Raw genomic sequence first — 16,827 nt, 5'->3', positions numbered from 1 at the left:
CTTTTCTTATGATGAAAACGACAAAACTGAGACTTTTCTTACATTATTTCCTTCAGTTTTTGCCTGTTTGTCTGATAATATCTACATAGGGCGTTGAAATTTACATCTTATCTCTGTAAGATGTAAACTAATCACATTTTGCCCCAACTTAACAAAAATACATTTTAATGTGTTTCATTGAGATCATATTGGTGACAATACAAAGTAGTGCATAGTTGTGACGTGAAAGAAAAAAAAATCTACAAGGTTATTAAAATATTTTACAATTAAAAATCTGAAAACTGGGTTGCATTCAATGCTTCTCTTGAATCAGCACTTTGTAAAACTTTTGGATGCATTTTCTGTGTAGATTCCTGCCAGTTATTTATATCTGGAGACATTTTTGCATATTCCTCTGTTAAACACAGAAACACAGTCAGACTGGACACTTAGCATCTCTAAATATCCTTATTCAAGCCTTGCCACATATTCTCAATAAAATTTACATCAAATCATCCCTATAATTAATTTTTTATTTCATGTCCACTCTAAGTTTTCCATGAAAAAGATTTGTCTCCTTTGACTGGAACACCTTTTCCTACATTTGCTGTAGCTTTAAGTTTAAACAAACTATAATCTAGAATTTTTAAAATTCTTTTCACTCTGTTATAAAAGCCAGATTTGACCAATAAATGTCCAATAGTGGCCTTTTGTCTGTATTTGTGATTAATGCTCTCCTTACCTGGTTTGTCACTTTAAACAACCATTTGAATTGGTACTGTTCTCTTAATTTCAGATAATCGACCAAGCGGTGATCCGTGAGATAATCAAAGCTTGAGATATTGTTTGATGATCTAACTCTTCTTTTATCATCTCCACAGCTTCATTCCTGCTTTGTTTCTTCATCTTTACGCTGCTCATCGCTATACAATCCAACACAATTATGCACTGCTGTGTGTTGGTTCAAATTACCAATAAAAGATACTGAAGTTTGTGTTTGAGATGTAGTAAATTTGATTCAAATAGTAAAACTATTTTTGCAAAGCTCTATCACTTATTTGGAGCCGTTTCAGCCCCAGCAACCTTTTCCAGCCTGTGAATCGTCTTCTAAAATATAAATTATGTGAAGTTAAAGTTTTCCTCTTTTCACTTTTGCTTAGTTTTCTTGGCTGACATCTTTTAGGCTCAAGCCATGCAATCATGTTGAATATTAAATTGTACTTTGGACTTACAGTCAGACAGTCATGAAAACAATTTTTAAAACCGTGTATACTCTTTTGTCAGCCGTTATTGGGTTAGCATAGATGTAATAATAGCACTACTCTAAAATGTTCCATTGATCACAGAAGTAATGCCGCAAATTGATGACACAGCAGCAAGTGGAGATAAATTTGTAAATGAATAAAGGAATGAAGTGTTGCACTCTGTGGCTTTTCATCAATTTCTTTCAATCCAGATGATGCCTCCAACCTCATTTTATTTCTCAATATTTGCTATCATTGTAGAATAAAGGCACTTAGATGTTATTTAGAAAGTGCTCCAGTAAGACACTCAATGTCTGTTTCACAATGAAGCTCTTTCATTGAATGTGGGCTGAGAAACGGGTCTATAGGATGCCAAGTTGCAAGTAATATTTGGAGATAGAGGTCAGAATAAGTCATAAATCGAATGTTTAGCAACATGATCATGGCTTATATTGCAATATAATTATATATCATAGAGTCATTTATATAAAACCTAATACTAGATTATTCATATTTTTGGTTGCTATTCAACTGGTTTGCTTTCACTCTGCAGAAATGTCCATTTCTAAAATCATAAAAAAAGTTTTATTCATTCTTGTTCTGTTTCACAAATGTGTGCTACTTAGTTTATCAATCACATAAAAGCCAAAAATAAAAATATGTAGTTTGTTAGTTTATCTGTGCATTGGAACAAGTGTTTAAGATTTATAGCTTGAGATAATTTGAAGTTCTTGTCCCTGGTTGGGCTTTTAGTTCACATAAAAACAAAGAATATTAGCCATATGCAAATGAATACAGAGCAAAAGAAACAAAATTTTTTAAGACTCAGACTGAGACACTTATGGTGTTTTCACCTCCGATCGTCCCGTAGATTGGGTTTGATTGGGGACCAAAATTGGGGACCACTTTCACTCTACACTGTGTCAAACAAACCAAACCAGTTGAAAAACCTGTTCTCCTCCTCACCTGTGGTGGCGCCGCACTGAGAATGACAGAAGGAAACAACACATAAACCTCAGAAGAAGACATGAATGCAACTTCCTTCTTCAACAGTGTGTTAGTGTGAGTCTTAATAATGTAAACAAAAATGGAGTAGCATCAGATTTTTGTGGTTGTAGGATTTCACTTCCGTCTTTGGTGAAAGACCAAGAGTCATTTCATCCACTAGTACCAGACTCTCGTGTTTGTTTTTGTTCAATTTACCCAGAACCCCCTTGCTTGGCATTCACATATGCATTTGAACTGCACCAGAGTTCACTTCAACAGGCCTGAGACTGAAGGTTTTAGGCAGCGCAGAGTTTGCTATTTTCAGTCTGCATCAGAATTCGATTGAGCATTCACATCTCCCCAAACAAACCGAGCTTAATAAAGAAATGGACTAGAGTTTGAATGAAACGGACTTAAAAAGGGCTAAACTGTTTAGTCCAGAGATTCAACTTTGACCCGGCAAAAATCACATTTTGTCAAATGTTTAGCTTAATCTGATCTCAAGATACCAAATAGTTGTTGAAATAATGACAATATTAAGTAGATACGTGTAATTTAATGAGTCACAGATACCTCATCTTTCGTTAGAAGAAAATTAATAATTTAGATCAGCGGAGTCAAACTCATTTTCGTTTTGGGCCAAATCAATATCATGAAGGCTCTTAAAGGGCCAGTTGTGCCAGAATGTACTGATAAAACCTGTTCACAAACTGTTAAAATATCAATAAATTCTTAAAATAAATAATATTATTGAACGTCTCTTCAGTCCCTCCAGGATTTCTTTATTCTTTTTGATTTTCTTGAGTCTTTTACATTTACCATTTATGATGGTAAATGTGACTTTTTATGACTTGCTATATAGATCATGGACTATAATCTGACATCAGTTAAAGCTGAGGCAGCTGGTTAGTACAAGTAAGAAAGTTTTTCACAATTTTTGAGAAAGATCAGCTATAAACTCCCAATTAGTACAAAACAGTGCAGGGATTTGTTGATTTTACCTGAATTTCCACGACAATTCTCAAGAAACTGGAGGGACTGATTGATATAATTTGGCAATAAACAGATAAAACTGCATTGATTTGACTGAACACATAATATTTAAGCACATTAGGGGTTTAGTCTAGAATCTGGAGGGCCGCATAAAAAGCTATGGCGGGCCGGCTTTGGCCCATGGGCCTTGAGTTTGACACGTGATTTAGACCAAGTTAAAGGTTAAATTTTTTATTAGACATAGATTACTAATCTCAATTTTATCCAGACTCTCAGAGACCAGGCACTAGAAAATGTCTCAAGTTACAGTGGTAACATTAAACCTGTTTATTTTCTGTACAGGAAAAGCTACCCTGATTTTTGAGATTGTTTCCACATTCTTTCAAACATTTAATCTTGCTGCTGCTATTTAGTAGCATTAATCTTGTGTTTGTTTATTCTATATCTGTGTGATGAGAAAGCAACATGAACAATAGTTTTTCAACACCAAGGCGGCTCTAAAATAGCCATTAACTGCAACCTTACACTCTGTGATCAACTGAAGGATGGTGTTCAGGCTCTTTTGTCACATCGTAGCTGAAATGTTTCCTATTTGTTAAAGAAATGCCTTTTAGGAGCTATTCGTCTGTTATGAATAGCAGCCAAAGTCCTCAAAATATTGAAGAAGAGCTTTTTAAAAAGACCTTCACAAAGCCTGAAGAAATATTGATCATGAATGCTTTAAAAGATTACCGGCAAACCTTGGCTCGTGGATAAAAGTCAGGGATAGTTTGAAGCAGTAATGAATGTCACTCTATTCTCCTATTCTGAACCTTCACAAATTACATGTGTTTGTTTTTGTAGCGACTTTGTCTTCTGTCTTCTGCAACCCTTACAAAACTTATATTTTACCGCCAGTACAGAGCAAAGACTTTAGCAAAAATTTAAATTCTGGTGGTGAACCTGTTTTTTTTTTCTTAGTTTAAATGAATTTCGTTGTTTTAAAATGTTTCCAGACAAATTTATGAGCCGTCGGTTCTGTTGACCTTCGTTATTTTATATGATTTATCCTGTTTCTTTTTGAGATCAGATGGTTTTCTTTCATTGTCTGTTCATTTTTAGGCATATATCTGGAGTGATTAGTATTCAGTAGCTTTGATTTCCAGATGTTAGCTCACTGTTGCTGTACAAAAGTTTGTGGAATGGAGAAATTTAAAAAAGATTTGGTAACATTTCATTTGATTTGGTGTGCATAAGACTGACGTGACACTGTCGTAAACATGAAGTCTTCATGAACACTTATGGCTGTCATGAAGGTTCATTCGGTAAATAATTACACTATAATGCAACTTTTAATGCAACTTTGCATTAAAAGTCAACATTTACAGGTTTTAATGTAACTTTGCATTAAAAGTGACCATCTTAATGCAGTTTTTGTTTTAAAGTGTTACCTTTAATCGACTTTGCATTAAAAGTGTCATCAAATGAGTGTTTGTAAATGAGTGTCATTATTTACAACTTTTAATGTAACTTTGTATTAAAAGTGACAGTTTTAATGCAATTTTTGTCTTAAAGTGTCACCTGTAATCAACAATTTGCTTTAAAAGTGTCATTATTTACCAAAGACGTCTTCGTGTTTATAACAGTGTCATGCCAGTCTTATTCACACCCCTTCTCATAAAGTGTTACCAAATCTTTTCTTTGATTAGTCAAGTATTAGCTAAGTTAAAGTATTTTTTTTCTGATATTTACATTTATGATTATTGTTACCATTTTGTGCCTCTTTTTGTTCTCTTTCTGGCTCCTGCAGTTGTTCAAGGAGGAACTCTCGCAGGTGAAAGAGGGCATGAAGCAGGTCAATGAGTTGGCCCACCAGCTGGCAATCTCTGATGTCCATTTGTCGATGGAGAACGCCCGGGCCCTGGAGCATCTCAACAGCAGATGGAAAGTGCTTCAGGTAGAATTTATTGGCAGGTTTGATGCTGCCAGCAGCACGTTTTCCTGCAGGATGTGCAGGTGTAATATCTGGGGCTATAAAGGTGCCCATGCACATCAGAACAAAGTGAAAACCTTTCGTGTCAATACGTTGCATCATTCGTTGTGGTCCGGTTCCTCTTGCCTCTGTCTGAAGAATGTCTTTCAGAATCTCAGGCTTTCAACTCTTTCTCTACATTTTAACTCTGTGGGAGGAATTCACGGTGCAGTCCATTTTTTAAAATCTTTTGCATGTTCATCTTTTTTAATGCTCTTTAAAGAAATTTGCACCATTTTTTTGTATCATGTGATGAGTGACCTCAGTTCAGCTGGTGAAGAACTGATCGAAATAGAACAGAAAAACATTTCCCTCATTGAGATGATGATTTGTCTAATTAAAAAATACAGATTACATAAAAGACAAGAGAAGGATTCTTCCTTAGATTTATTCAAAGATAAATAACATTTATTAATAAATAAGAAAAGTGTGTCTGGTTTCTGTTGCAGAGTGCTGGATAGATTCTCTGTCAAAGTTACCATCTGATTTCAGCAGACGGTATTTTTCAAAGCTTGCAGGACTTAAAAAGCTCTGATCTGAGAATCCAACTCTATCTGCTCTGGCCGTCATGCACAAATAAACACAACAGCAGACTTTCTCCTACATGTATGCATAACAGCTGATCTACAGTTCTGGAAAACATTAAGAGCCCACTGCATTGAACCCCACTGAAAACCTCCTGGTTATTCCACCAAATACTGATTTCTGAGTTAAAACATAGTATTGTTGTTTCTAAATGATGGTTTCTTTGCATTATTTGAGGTGTGAAAGCGCTGCGTCTTTTCTTATTTTGACCATTTTTCATTTTCTGCTAATAAATACAAAATTGTTGCTTGGAACTTTGGAGACATGCTGTCAGTAGTTCATAGAATAAAAGAACAATATTCATTTTACTCAAACATTACCTATAAAGAATAAAATCAGAGAAACTGATCATTTTAAGTGGTCTCTTAATTTTTTTCTAGAGCTGTGGAAAAACAATGAGTCTAGAGAGACTCTGTTTGCTTGGCATATTCTATTTTTACTGTTGCCTGTGGTTTCAGAAATATAAGTGCATCCAAATTTAAGTTTGCAGATATTTAGCACCTGTTAGTGCCTCCTATAATTGCTCCATGAATCTCTTGGAGTAGATTTTTCATTCTCAGAATTTCCTAACCATTTAGCATATCAGCAGAAGAACTGCCTTTACAAGTTGTTTGTTTAAAATGTGTTTTTTCTAGAACAAAGTTCAACTTTTCAACCAAATGAGAAACATCATCAGTATTATAAACACAGAAGCAGGGATAGACTTTGAAACACAAACTGTGTAAATGTTATTATTCTCCATTTCAAATTCAATCATTAATTCTGTTGTAAAATGTTTCACTTTCTACCACTTTTGCTAATTACATGTTTTCCACTTGCTAAGATTTTTTTCAGTTGAATATTATCAACATCAAATGAAGAAGAGACAAAAAATCTTTATTTTAATGTAATATTACTGTCTGCTTTTAGCATCAGGTTTACCCTCTTGAACGGCACAGCATGTCATAACTTTGACTAATTTTTTGCACTTTGCACATATCTTTAATACGTTATGTCGCTGAGTGCTTCTGCTTTGGGGATCATCAGTCAAGCTACGCGATAGTAATATTAACAGGCTGTTAAAAGCAAGCATGGACTCTCTTTTAAGTCCTACTTTGATAAAGATGAATTGAACTTTAGGAATTTCCATATAAAATCTTCCATTAGAGATTTGATTGGATTTCCAAGGCGAGATTTTGGTTTGTTTTGCTTGGTCAAAATCGAAAAAGTTTTAGTTTTCAAAATCACACAGTTTTGTAGTGTCGCTGCTGAGAATGTAGATCTATTCATGACAACAGATCATAAAATGCAAACTTTTTTTTAAAACGACAAAGCTGCAGCAGGGTGATACATGTCATAAAGCTTAAATAATCTAAAAGTGACACTCCAGAATTCCTAAGAGGAGCAGTAAAAACCGATGTTTGCTGTAGAAATGTTTGCTTGAACATGCACTTACAAAATGAGGGCAATACTTCATTGAATCTGAGGCACTTACCCTTAAAGCCTTTGAAACATTGAAGTGAGCTTCACTTCCCCTCCCTGCTGAGCTGATTGGATGAATGCACTAGCAGGGAAAGCTGCAGTGTTTTTCAAGCATCAGCTGCATCCACCGTCAGACTCTCTGCTCCTACAAACACAATAAAACCCTCTCAGCTTTCACCTGCTGTTAAAACATCCTGCTCACATTAAATAACCTTCATGACATCATTCTTCACAGCCTGACATGTCAGCCAGCACTTTTTTTACTCTCTCTGCCTCTCTTTTCAGATATTAATCATTTAAAACCACTTGGAAAGTTTGTAGAAATTAATATCCTACCTCCCTCTTTGCATCCTAACTTTCTTCTGCTTTCAAAGAGTTTTTGTAGCTCAAAATTTGCCCATGTTTGATTTGCAACCCTTACAAATAAATCGATGTTCTAATGTTCTGTAAGAAAGTCTTGGTCCACATGTGGACAGATTTACCTCTAAGTTTCTCTGTCCCTTTTGGTTCAGATTCAAACATCTTCACAGCTGAACCATTTACATTTTGCAGACACTCAGGGTCTGTAGAAACTGCTTTGAAGATGTCTTCATCACCTTTCAGCATTTCCTTGAAAACTCCTTTGAGACTGACATTTGTAGAGCTACAAAAATAGAACAAATTGAAAGTCTAATCCATTCGTTCTCCTTTTCCCTTTCAAGAAAAAAGATCTTTAAAACAGGTTAGCCCCTTTTTTCTTTTCTTCTCAGTTCGGTGATCTGTGTGCCTCAAGATAAACCCCTTTATTTAGTGGATTTACCTCCCATTGTAACTTTTGCTTTTATTATTATGGTAAAAAATGCTGTCCTGGATCTATATTTTCCAGCAGATATGTTTTTTTTTTTCAAAATTGTTCATCTTTTTCCATCCCTTCTAAGATATAAACAGAAACTTTCCATTAGAAAGAAATAAAGAAAAACTATATCCAAACTATTTGGACTATTTTCACAGGGTAGTAAAGTCATCTGATAGTTTTGATTGTCTTTTTGTGTTGGTAATCTGGTTAATAAAGGTCCGTTTTCATGTGCAGTTCCATCTCAACCTTACACAAACAAACATAAAATGCAGTGAATAAATCGATTTTCAATCAATTTTCTGCACCAAGGAGTTTCCACTCAGGCTCTTTAAATACGGATATATTTGGAATTTTACATTGACATTGGTGACTGTGTACAGAATAGACCTTTGTGTTTTTGCTTATTACGATGAAAACCAAGAGAAACCTTTTCCCATGTCCCCTATGGGGCTCCGTAAAATTGTAATTTAAGGTGTTCCCCCCAAAAAATAATGTCATAGCTGTTTGTGTATTTCTTGACCTACTGTTTACACCTTGGAAATAAACATAGAAATAAATAAACGGCTTGCTAAAGTAATTAGGATTACCCAGAAATAAAAAACAAGAACTTTCCCAACGTTTTTGGTTATACTGTGTAACATGAATCCTGCTAGAAGTAGCCGTCAGGAAATTGGTGCACTGCAGTCATAAAGGGATCGAGACGATCAGTAAAGATACTCAGGTATGCTGTGACATTTATTGATGCTCTGCTGGTTCCAACGGGTCCAATAAAAGAATCCCAGCCTCATTACACCACTAGCAGCAGCAGCAAACCGAATCTCTGATACAATGCAGTATGACAGCTCACCTTTAACCTTAGCAAGGCAATTTCATCCAGCTAATTGCCTTCTGTTTTTTCTGTTTTTCTAACCCTAAGCATAAAAGATGGCTCAGAGTGAAAATCTCTGTGGATTAAAAGTTTCTGAAATAGTCAGACGAGATCATTCGGCACAAACAAAGTCACCTAAATCATCTTCTTTCTTCAGTTTGAACTTCAGCCAATCATCTTCAGCATGGCTAGATGCTGCCATTTCATTGGCTGATTCATATTTATGTTAAAAGTTGATCCAGCCTAATAATTAGCATTTTTATTCCAGGTTAAGTAAAACAGTAATCCTATCTAGATAAATTTTTCTGTTCATCATTTGCTAACATTCTGACCTATTTCCAGTTGTGGGTAGAGTACTCAAAAAATAATCAAAAGTACTCAAAAGTAGCGATACTTAAACATATTTTTACTCAAGTTAAAGTAAAAAGTAGCCACTCAAGTAAAAAAGTATTTAGTAAAAAGTCTACTCAAGTACTGAGTAACTGATCAAACTATCAATCATTTAATATTTAAAAAGTACAACATCAGACGGACCAAAATATGAAAGTGAAAGCAACAGAGAAATGTGGCTCTTGAACTAGGTGAGGGACATTTTTTCTTGTATATCGTGAAGTAATTATTAGGTTTAAATTCCAACATTAAGTTAAAACTCACAATTTAAGATTAATGAACTTAAAAAACGATGTTTAGACAACTTAAATCGACTTCATGATTTTTAATTTCTGAGTTAAAACCAAAAGAATTTTCTTGTTGACTTAAATTGCATTTTTTTTAGTTAAACCACCTCCAAATGATTTACAGTGCAGTTGAATCTTAAAAATACCAAAGATAACAGAATTAAAACAGAAGCAAATATGATCCCAAAGACATATTAACCACAAATTGTTCTTTAAAACACAACCTTCAGCTGATATTTATCTCAAAAAGATTTTCTTTTCCTCTACTCAATGTTCTCAGCTAGGCCTGACTCTTAATTTAATGCAAAATCAACAAAAGTCCAAAGAAAAGCTTTAAAATGACTCAAAAAAGTCTGAATGTATGGACTTGAAGTGGAAGAAATGTGATAGTATTGTACAATGTATTTCCAGTGGCAGCAGAATGAAGTCACCTTTCTATTTGGTGTCAGTTCTATTCTAATTGAAATTTTAAAAGCTTAATTGCTGCACCAGATTGATCACTGTTTATTATGGTTTGTCTGGCACTAGTGGAAGTCCTTGTCCAAATTTGTTTTGCTAATATTTGCCATTCACAGATAATTTAGTCATTTGTCTTCCTTATGCCCGGCCAAATTGCCTGTAGAGCAAATAGATCGTACAACACAGCAAAGTTGGCAGTAGCATCTCCCAGGCGCAACAATGGTCCTCTATTAGTCTAAAACAATTTAAATCAAGCTCTAGATTTTACTTTTGAATTTCCTGGTCTGATAGATGTTCACTGAAATCAGGTTCTTAGTTTTTAAGAGCATTGTCTATTAAATCTTTATCTTTTTCTCCTTCTATCTTTGTCTGCCTACTCACTTCCCAGTGAGTGGATTTACCTCCCATTGTTTGAGGAGGCTGACATGGATTCATGTGCCAAATCCAATACTTTTCACATAAACTGGGATTAGACAGGCTAAATCTCATTTGGTGGGAAACCTACCAAATATTTAAGTTTTTTTTTAAAAAAACCATGTCAAGCTTAATTCTGTCAACCCAGTCTCCATGGTTATTGACGCAACATTTAACGCTTTCTCTCTGCAGCTCTCCACCACACGACTCTGCAGCCTGCCGTACTTTTCACATAGCAAATCATTTTATAATCTGTCTTCATTTTCTACCTGCTGCTTTCAGGAGCTGGAGAAAAATCCCAAACAAATAAAAGCCCAGCTAATTTTACAATCAGCAGTTGGCTAATAGAGAAGAAGCAAGTAGCCTGTGTGCGTGTTTGTTTTCCAATTGTGGAGGCTTCTGATAGGGAGTGCGGAGCAGCAGCAGTGTCTTTGATTTAACTTCGTGCGTGTCTTTGTGTGTGTCCTCAGGGCTCCATTGAGGAGCGGCTGAAGCAGCTCCAGGATGCACACAGAGACTTTGGCCCTGGATCGCAACACTTCCTCTCCAGTAAGGGTCCTCCTCTGCTATTTGAAGTTGGTGCCTTGTGTTGCAACAATCTGTGGCGTGCTGTGCCAAGGCACCACCTCAAAGAAAGTGGATGCATGTATGTGTGTGGAGAGGAGTGAGGGGGTTAATACAATTAGAAGCTGTCAGTGTGTGTGTGCATTTGGGTTAGAGGTGGAGCTGGAGAGCTTGGTTCCTCTGGCGCACGTGGGCCTAATTTGATCAGAGAGCCACATTTATAAATTCTGTCTCTTCTTCTACCTGCTGTTCTGCAGAGGATGAGGAGAGGCAGCAGGTTGTCTAAAAGTGAGATCTGATTTAAATTGAGAATGAAATGTGAAAGCTTGGTTTTGTGTGAGTGTGTTTCTTCGGGTTCTCAAGTTGAGACCCATAAAATTGAACATAAAATGGTGCAAATTGAAATCATAAATGGAAACACGGGCATAAAAAAAAAAAAAGTTCATTTAAAAAAGGTTTTCGCGAGGAGGTTTTTCAGACACATCGAATCATTTTTCGCATCATACGAGTCACGTGATCAACAGCCGGTTGTTCCTACTGGTCGAAACGACAAAGAAAACGACAGGAAGTGGTGGTAGGAGGAGGAAGATGGTTTGATTTTGTTTTAGTTTTTCTTAGACATTGTGCAGCTAGATCCACCAGAACTTTCACAGCATCACCACAGTTCATTCAAACTTGTTGAATCAGCGTCTAAAATTCTCTAAAACGCTGCACAAGTAGTTACTCCAAAGTATGTAGAGTTTGTCGCTCCAACGCCTGAATAAGACGCAGACCTCTCCTGTGATGTCTGATAATGATAGAGCGCCATGGCTGAATAAATATATATATATGTATAAGTACAGTATATGTATATTTCATTTAACTATTTACATCTATTGCTGTCATTATTTTTAATGCCTTATTGCGTAAACAAGCGTATTCACCGTGATTTTCATTAAATTTCTTATTTAATGGAAACTTCTGAGTTGTGAAATTGTGTTTTTTCAACTTTAGTTGAATATAGACAAAGATTTGTGCATATTTGTAATGGAAATGTAGCTAGTAGCATGTTAGAAGTAACAAATGAAGGCATGTAAACAAGCCTGTACTAACATTACTTTAGTCTATATATAGAAGACAAGATGTAATGCATCAAAATGCACCAACATAACCCACCACTCAGTTCTGCCTGATGAGTGGAGGAGCAACATGAGGCAGCATGTGAACGAGGCAAAGAAGTTATTCAGAAGGTTAAAAAGGTTTCCAATAAACAGGACGTTAGCGATGAAGGATGCTGATGTGGTGCCGTCCCGGTGGATTCACAAATCATCTTTTTATGTCTCTAACTGACAGAAAGGTCAAATTTGACTTCTGTCGTTGGCTTGGACAATGGTTTGGTTTCAAGCAGCTACTATTCTGCAACTTTGAGATGAATCCCTCCTCCAGAACACATAAATCAGGTGAATGGCTCGTTAGCAGGCCTCTGCAGGGCTGAGTGGTTGCAGATGAGGGAAATCAGCTCTTTGATTCAGGTGAGTTGGAGCAGGAAACATCTAAAAGTTTCAGGATAGAAACACTCAAGGACTGGATTGATCTCTGAGTTAAAGTCTTGATTTTTTAAATGTTTCAATATTTTACTGATTTACTGATTTAAAAAGATCAAAAACAGATCATATCGTGCAGAAGGTACGGTACATATACTTTGATCTAAACCATTCCATGGCACATTTTTATGTTTGTTAAGAGTTGTTGTTCTGTTAGGATTCTTTTGCAGCCTATAGCAGATTTTCTGTCCGGGTTTACACTGTATTCCTGTTAATCCATTTTCCAAAGCAGTAACCAGCTTGATGCTGCCACCACCATGTGTCACAGTGGAGATTCAAGTTTTCACATAGAGTTTGTGGGAAACTGCAAGCAAGATTGTGACTCAACAGCAGCTTTCTTGTTACAAAACTTTCATAAAGGTCAGAATTATGAACTGTGTAATTAATAATTATCCTGTTGAAAGATAATCGTACTACGACGTATTAGGGCCAGAGTAAGAAAATAAAACAATGTAATCACAGCAATTAAGTTACAATATTATGAAAATAAAGTAAAAGTCGAACTCTATTTGTTCAATTCATTATATGTACTAGACATACAAAGAATCAAATTATGTTTCTCACCATCTGGAAACTAATAACTTAAACATCAGATAATATTAAGAACAAACAAACTTGCAAGAATATTATGTCTTTATTCTTGTAATATAGTGACTTTATTTTAAAAGTTGACTACTGTGATATTTTTACACCTTTATTTTCGTAATATTATGACTATTCTTGTAATTTTATTTTTGCTTTTTTATATTTTCTTAGTACGGCCCAATTCTCCATCATATACTCCAAACTGAGCTGAAAAAGTGTAAAAAAAAAACAACCTCTGTTTTTATTTGAGTTTATCCGAACCAGAGCATCTGCTAGGAACATCTCAGCTGACCTTCATCTTGATCAGAGCTGCCAGACTGGAGTTCATTAACAGCTTTGCTTTTTTTTTTTTTTTTGCAGCCACTTTGCAGGGAAATTCATGTTGATATAAGATTTACAAAATGTTGTAAGGGTTCCAGGAAATGAATTTAAAGGAGAAAAGTTTAAAAATGACAAGCTTATCCAGTCTGCAAATGAACAGAATCCTGAATCATAGTAACCGGTTTTAAAAAGAAATGTTCAGGAAATGTTTTAGAAAGTTTATCCTTTTAAGAGCTGAACGGGAAATGAACTTCAAATGTGTCAGTGTTTACATAAATGACTGATAAACTTAGAGCTGCCTGGTTTTATTTCTTTATTCACTTGCAAATAAATGTGTCCCTCGCAGAGCTCTGTTATCAAAATCACCAAAACACTTTTTATAAAGAAATAATCTGCCAGTAGCTTTACACCAATATCAACAAATTATTGACTTTTAACCAATATCTTGCTTAAAAGTTATCTGTAAGTTTGTTTTAAATTATTTCAGGTGTACTATGTTATTTTCACTGGAAACTAGACCAAAAATACTTGGTAATATTTTGTTACTTTGCCATTAATAGTAACACTTTATATGAAGGGGTGTGCATAAGACTGACATGACAAAACACCTGTTATAAACAAGAAGGAGCCTTCATGAATGTCTTCACTAATGATGCAAAGTTGCACTGTTGCACTGTAAATTTTGCATTATTTTCTAAATAAATACACTTTTAATGTAAAATTCTATTAAAAGTTTATTAAATGTGTCAGTTTTGCATTGTTTGGTAAATAAAGACACTTTTAATGCAAAGTTGCACTAAAAGTGTCTTTATTTACCAAATGACACTTTATGACAACAGCGGTAAACATTCAGCCTCATCGTTCAGATAAAGTGTTGCCCAGGTAATTAAGTTGTACCTGTCCTTAATGCTCTTCCTTTATCTATTCAGACCTTTATAGAAATACATTACATCTAGTTTTGCATTCTTAAGTTTAAAACCCCCAAAAAGCAGTTTGATAATCCACATTTTGATTTTCCTAATCTAAATGTTGGCTTTGTACGAGTAGATGAGGAAATTCTGCAGGGATCCTCTTTCACTGACTCCCTGGCTGTGATCTATGACTCGACGCTAAACAAGCCGGCTCTCTGTGAGAACCTCGTCACACAATGAACTCGTTTCTCTGGCTTCACTGCGCCTGTTTTACAGGGCAGCAGCTCCGTTAGCAAAGGTCTGAATGGACACTGTGTCCGGACACGATGTCAGGCGCACTGAGCACAGTTCATGCATGACGAGACCACTCTCAAATTGATTTTTACCCCCCTCTTTCTCTCTGTGTTTGCACAGGTTCGGTCCAGGTACCATGGGAGCGTGCCATCTCCCCAAACAAAGTGCCCTATTACATTAAGTAAGTGACTGTTTGTGTTATCCAGGTGAATGCACTTTTTCATGCCAGGTTAAATGACTCGATCAGATGATATTTTTAGTGCCAGATTCAGTGAAAGAACAAACTGAAATTGGTGTAATAAATTTTCTAATATTATGCCATTGATTTCCTCACATATGTGTAGAAATTAGATTTTTTATGTTGATTAATTCTTCAGCCTCCTTGGTGTTTTTGTGGAGATCAATTGACAATTTATTACAGTTCTGTTCACACACAAGCCCCAGTTAGTTTTATAATCTGATAAAGTCCAGGCAGAGCTGGGTGCTAACTAGTTACATTTACTCAGTTACAGTTACTTGAGTAACCTTTTTGAAAAATATACATTTTCAGGAACATTTTTACTACAATGTACTTTTTACTTTTACTTGAGTAATTTTATTATGAAGTAATTAAGTTAAATTTCTGGATTCTCCACTGAATGACAAACAAACACATCTTAACCAGACATTCACCATAAACAGTCTCACCTGCAGTTTTTGTTAAAGTTTCACAGGTTTTTTATTGAAAGAAACTGATTTGGAAAAATTTTCTTTTGCCTGATTTTACTATTTTTTGTTATTTATATAAAGTATTGTCATTTTGGTCCTTAAAATACAAAGATTTCCTCTTTGTATTTTGGTCCATCTGATGATAATTTTTAAATATTAAATTATTTGATCAGTTACTCAGTATTTCATTAGACTTTTTACCGAACACTTTTTTCTCTTACTTGAGCTACCTTTTACTTTTAATTGACTAAAAATATGTTGACGTGTTTCTACTCTTACTTGAGTAAAATTTCTGGATTTTCTAGTCACAGAATGAAAATGAAACATGTTTTAATCAAAATTCACCAGACACAGGCACACACCTGCAGTTTTATTTAAAGTTTCATACATTTTATGGAAAGAAACTGAATTGGAAAAATGTTCTTTTGCTAGATTTTATTTTGTGTTGCTTATACACATTATTGTCATTTTCTCCTTAAAACACTAAACTTTCCACTTAATTTTAGATTTTTGTCTGATTATGTAATTTTTTAATATTAAATGGTTTGATCGGTGACTCTGTACTTGAGTAGACTTTTCCCAAATACGTTTTTCTCTTTCTTGAGTAATTTCTTGGATGGCTGCTTTTTACTTTTACTTCATTAAATATATATTAAAGTGGTGATACTCTTTCTTGAGTACAAATTTGTGTACTCTGTCCAGCTCTGATTTAAGCAAAGATTAAAAAAAATCAGCATGTATTTGTGTAATTCTATAATAATCACACAGCAATTGAACCAGCAATGAAAAATCAAAATGCAACAGCAACTCAGTTTAACTTAAATTTACCACCAGAAATTTCAACAGTTGTCAGATTGATTAGCTCTCTGCCAATTAATTGTTTGCCTGTGGAAATAATCAAACCCTGATTTTGATGTCGTCTTATTGGGGAACCACAGGGAAACATTGTAGAAGAACGACAACCTGTCAGTAAGATGTGACCTGCAGCAGAACCACCTGCTGTGAGCGGGTTGGAGGGCAGTAAGCACTAACAGACACGCACAGAGGCGCTGCCTGCGGTGGACTTTCCATAGGGAAGGAAGGAAGTTAATCAAGCAATAATATCCTGTTTAAATATAAATTGAAACAGTTTTCCTCTCAAAATGAATCAGGTTTTCCCTGATTATCTGTACAGAGGCTCCGGAAATATGACAGATTCAATACATAAAACAAAAATATGTTGAAGCAAAAGTTCTTGTCTTTCTCTTGGTGTTTCTGTAGATCTTATTCAAGTTGATCCAGTACTAACAAATCAGAAGAAAAAACTTTACCATCTGCAGGTGTTTTTTGCTGTGACGAAAGGCCGTTG

General features: G+C 35.2%; 1 protein-coding gene across 4 annotated transcripts in view; it reads left to right on the top strand.

Annotated features, from left to right (window-relative positions):
• The window catches only part of drp2 (dystrophin related protein 2), a 258,718-nt gene that overhangs the window by 192,206 nt on the left and 49,685 nt on the right, over window positions 1-16,827 (top strand). For all 4 annotated transcript variants that reach the window (XM_005799512.2, XM_023328539.1, XM_023328537.1 and 1 more), the window contains 3 exons: window positions 4,993-5,139; window positions 10,984-11,062; window positions 14,892-14,952. In XM_005799512.2, the coding sequence (XP_005799569.2) occupies window positions 4,993-5,139; window positions 10,984-11,062; window positions 14,892-14,952 (287 nt within the window). The remainder of the gene's footprint in view (window positions 1-4,992; window positions 5,140-10,983; window positions 11,063-14,891; window positions 14,953-16,827) is intronic.

The sequence above is a fragment of the Xiphophorus maculatus genome, chromosome 23 (genome assembly GCF_002775205.1).
Source record: "Xiphophorus maculatus strain JP 163 A chromosome 23, X_maculatus-5.0-male, whole genome shotgun sequence".
NCBI classification, from domain to species: Eukaryota; Metazoa; Chordata; class Actinopteri; order Cyprinodontiformes; family Poeciliidae; genus Xiphophorus; species Xiphophorus maculatus.
Note: the sequence above shows the minus strand (reverse complement) of the source record. Positions and strands in the feature narration are given on the sequence as shown.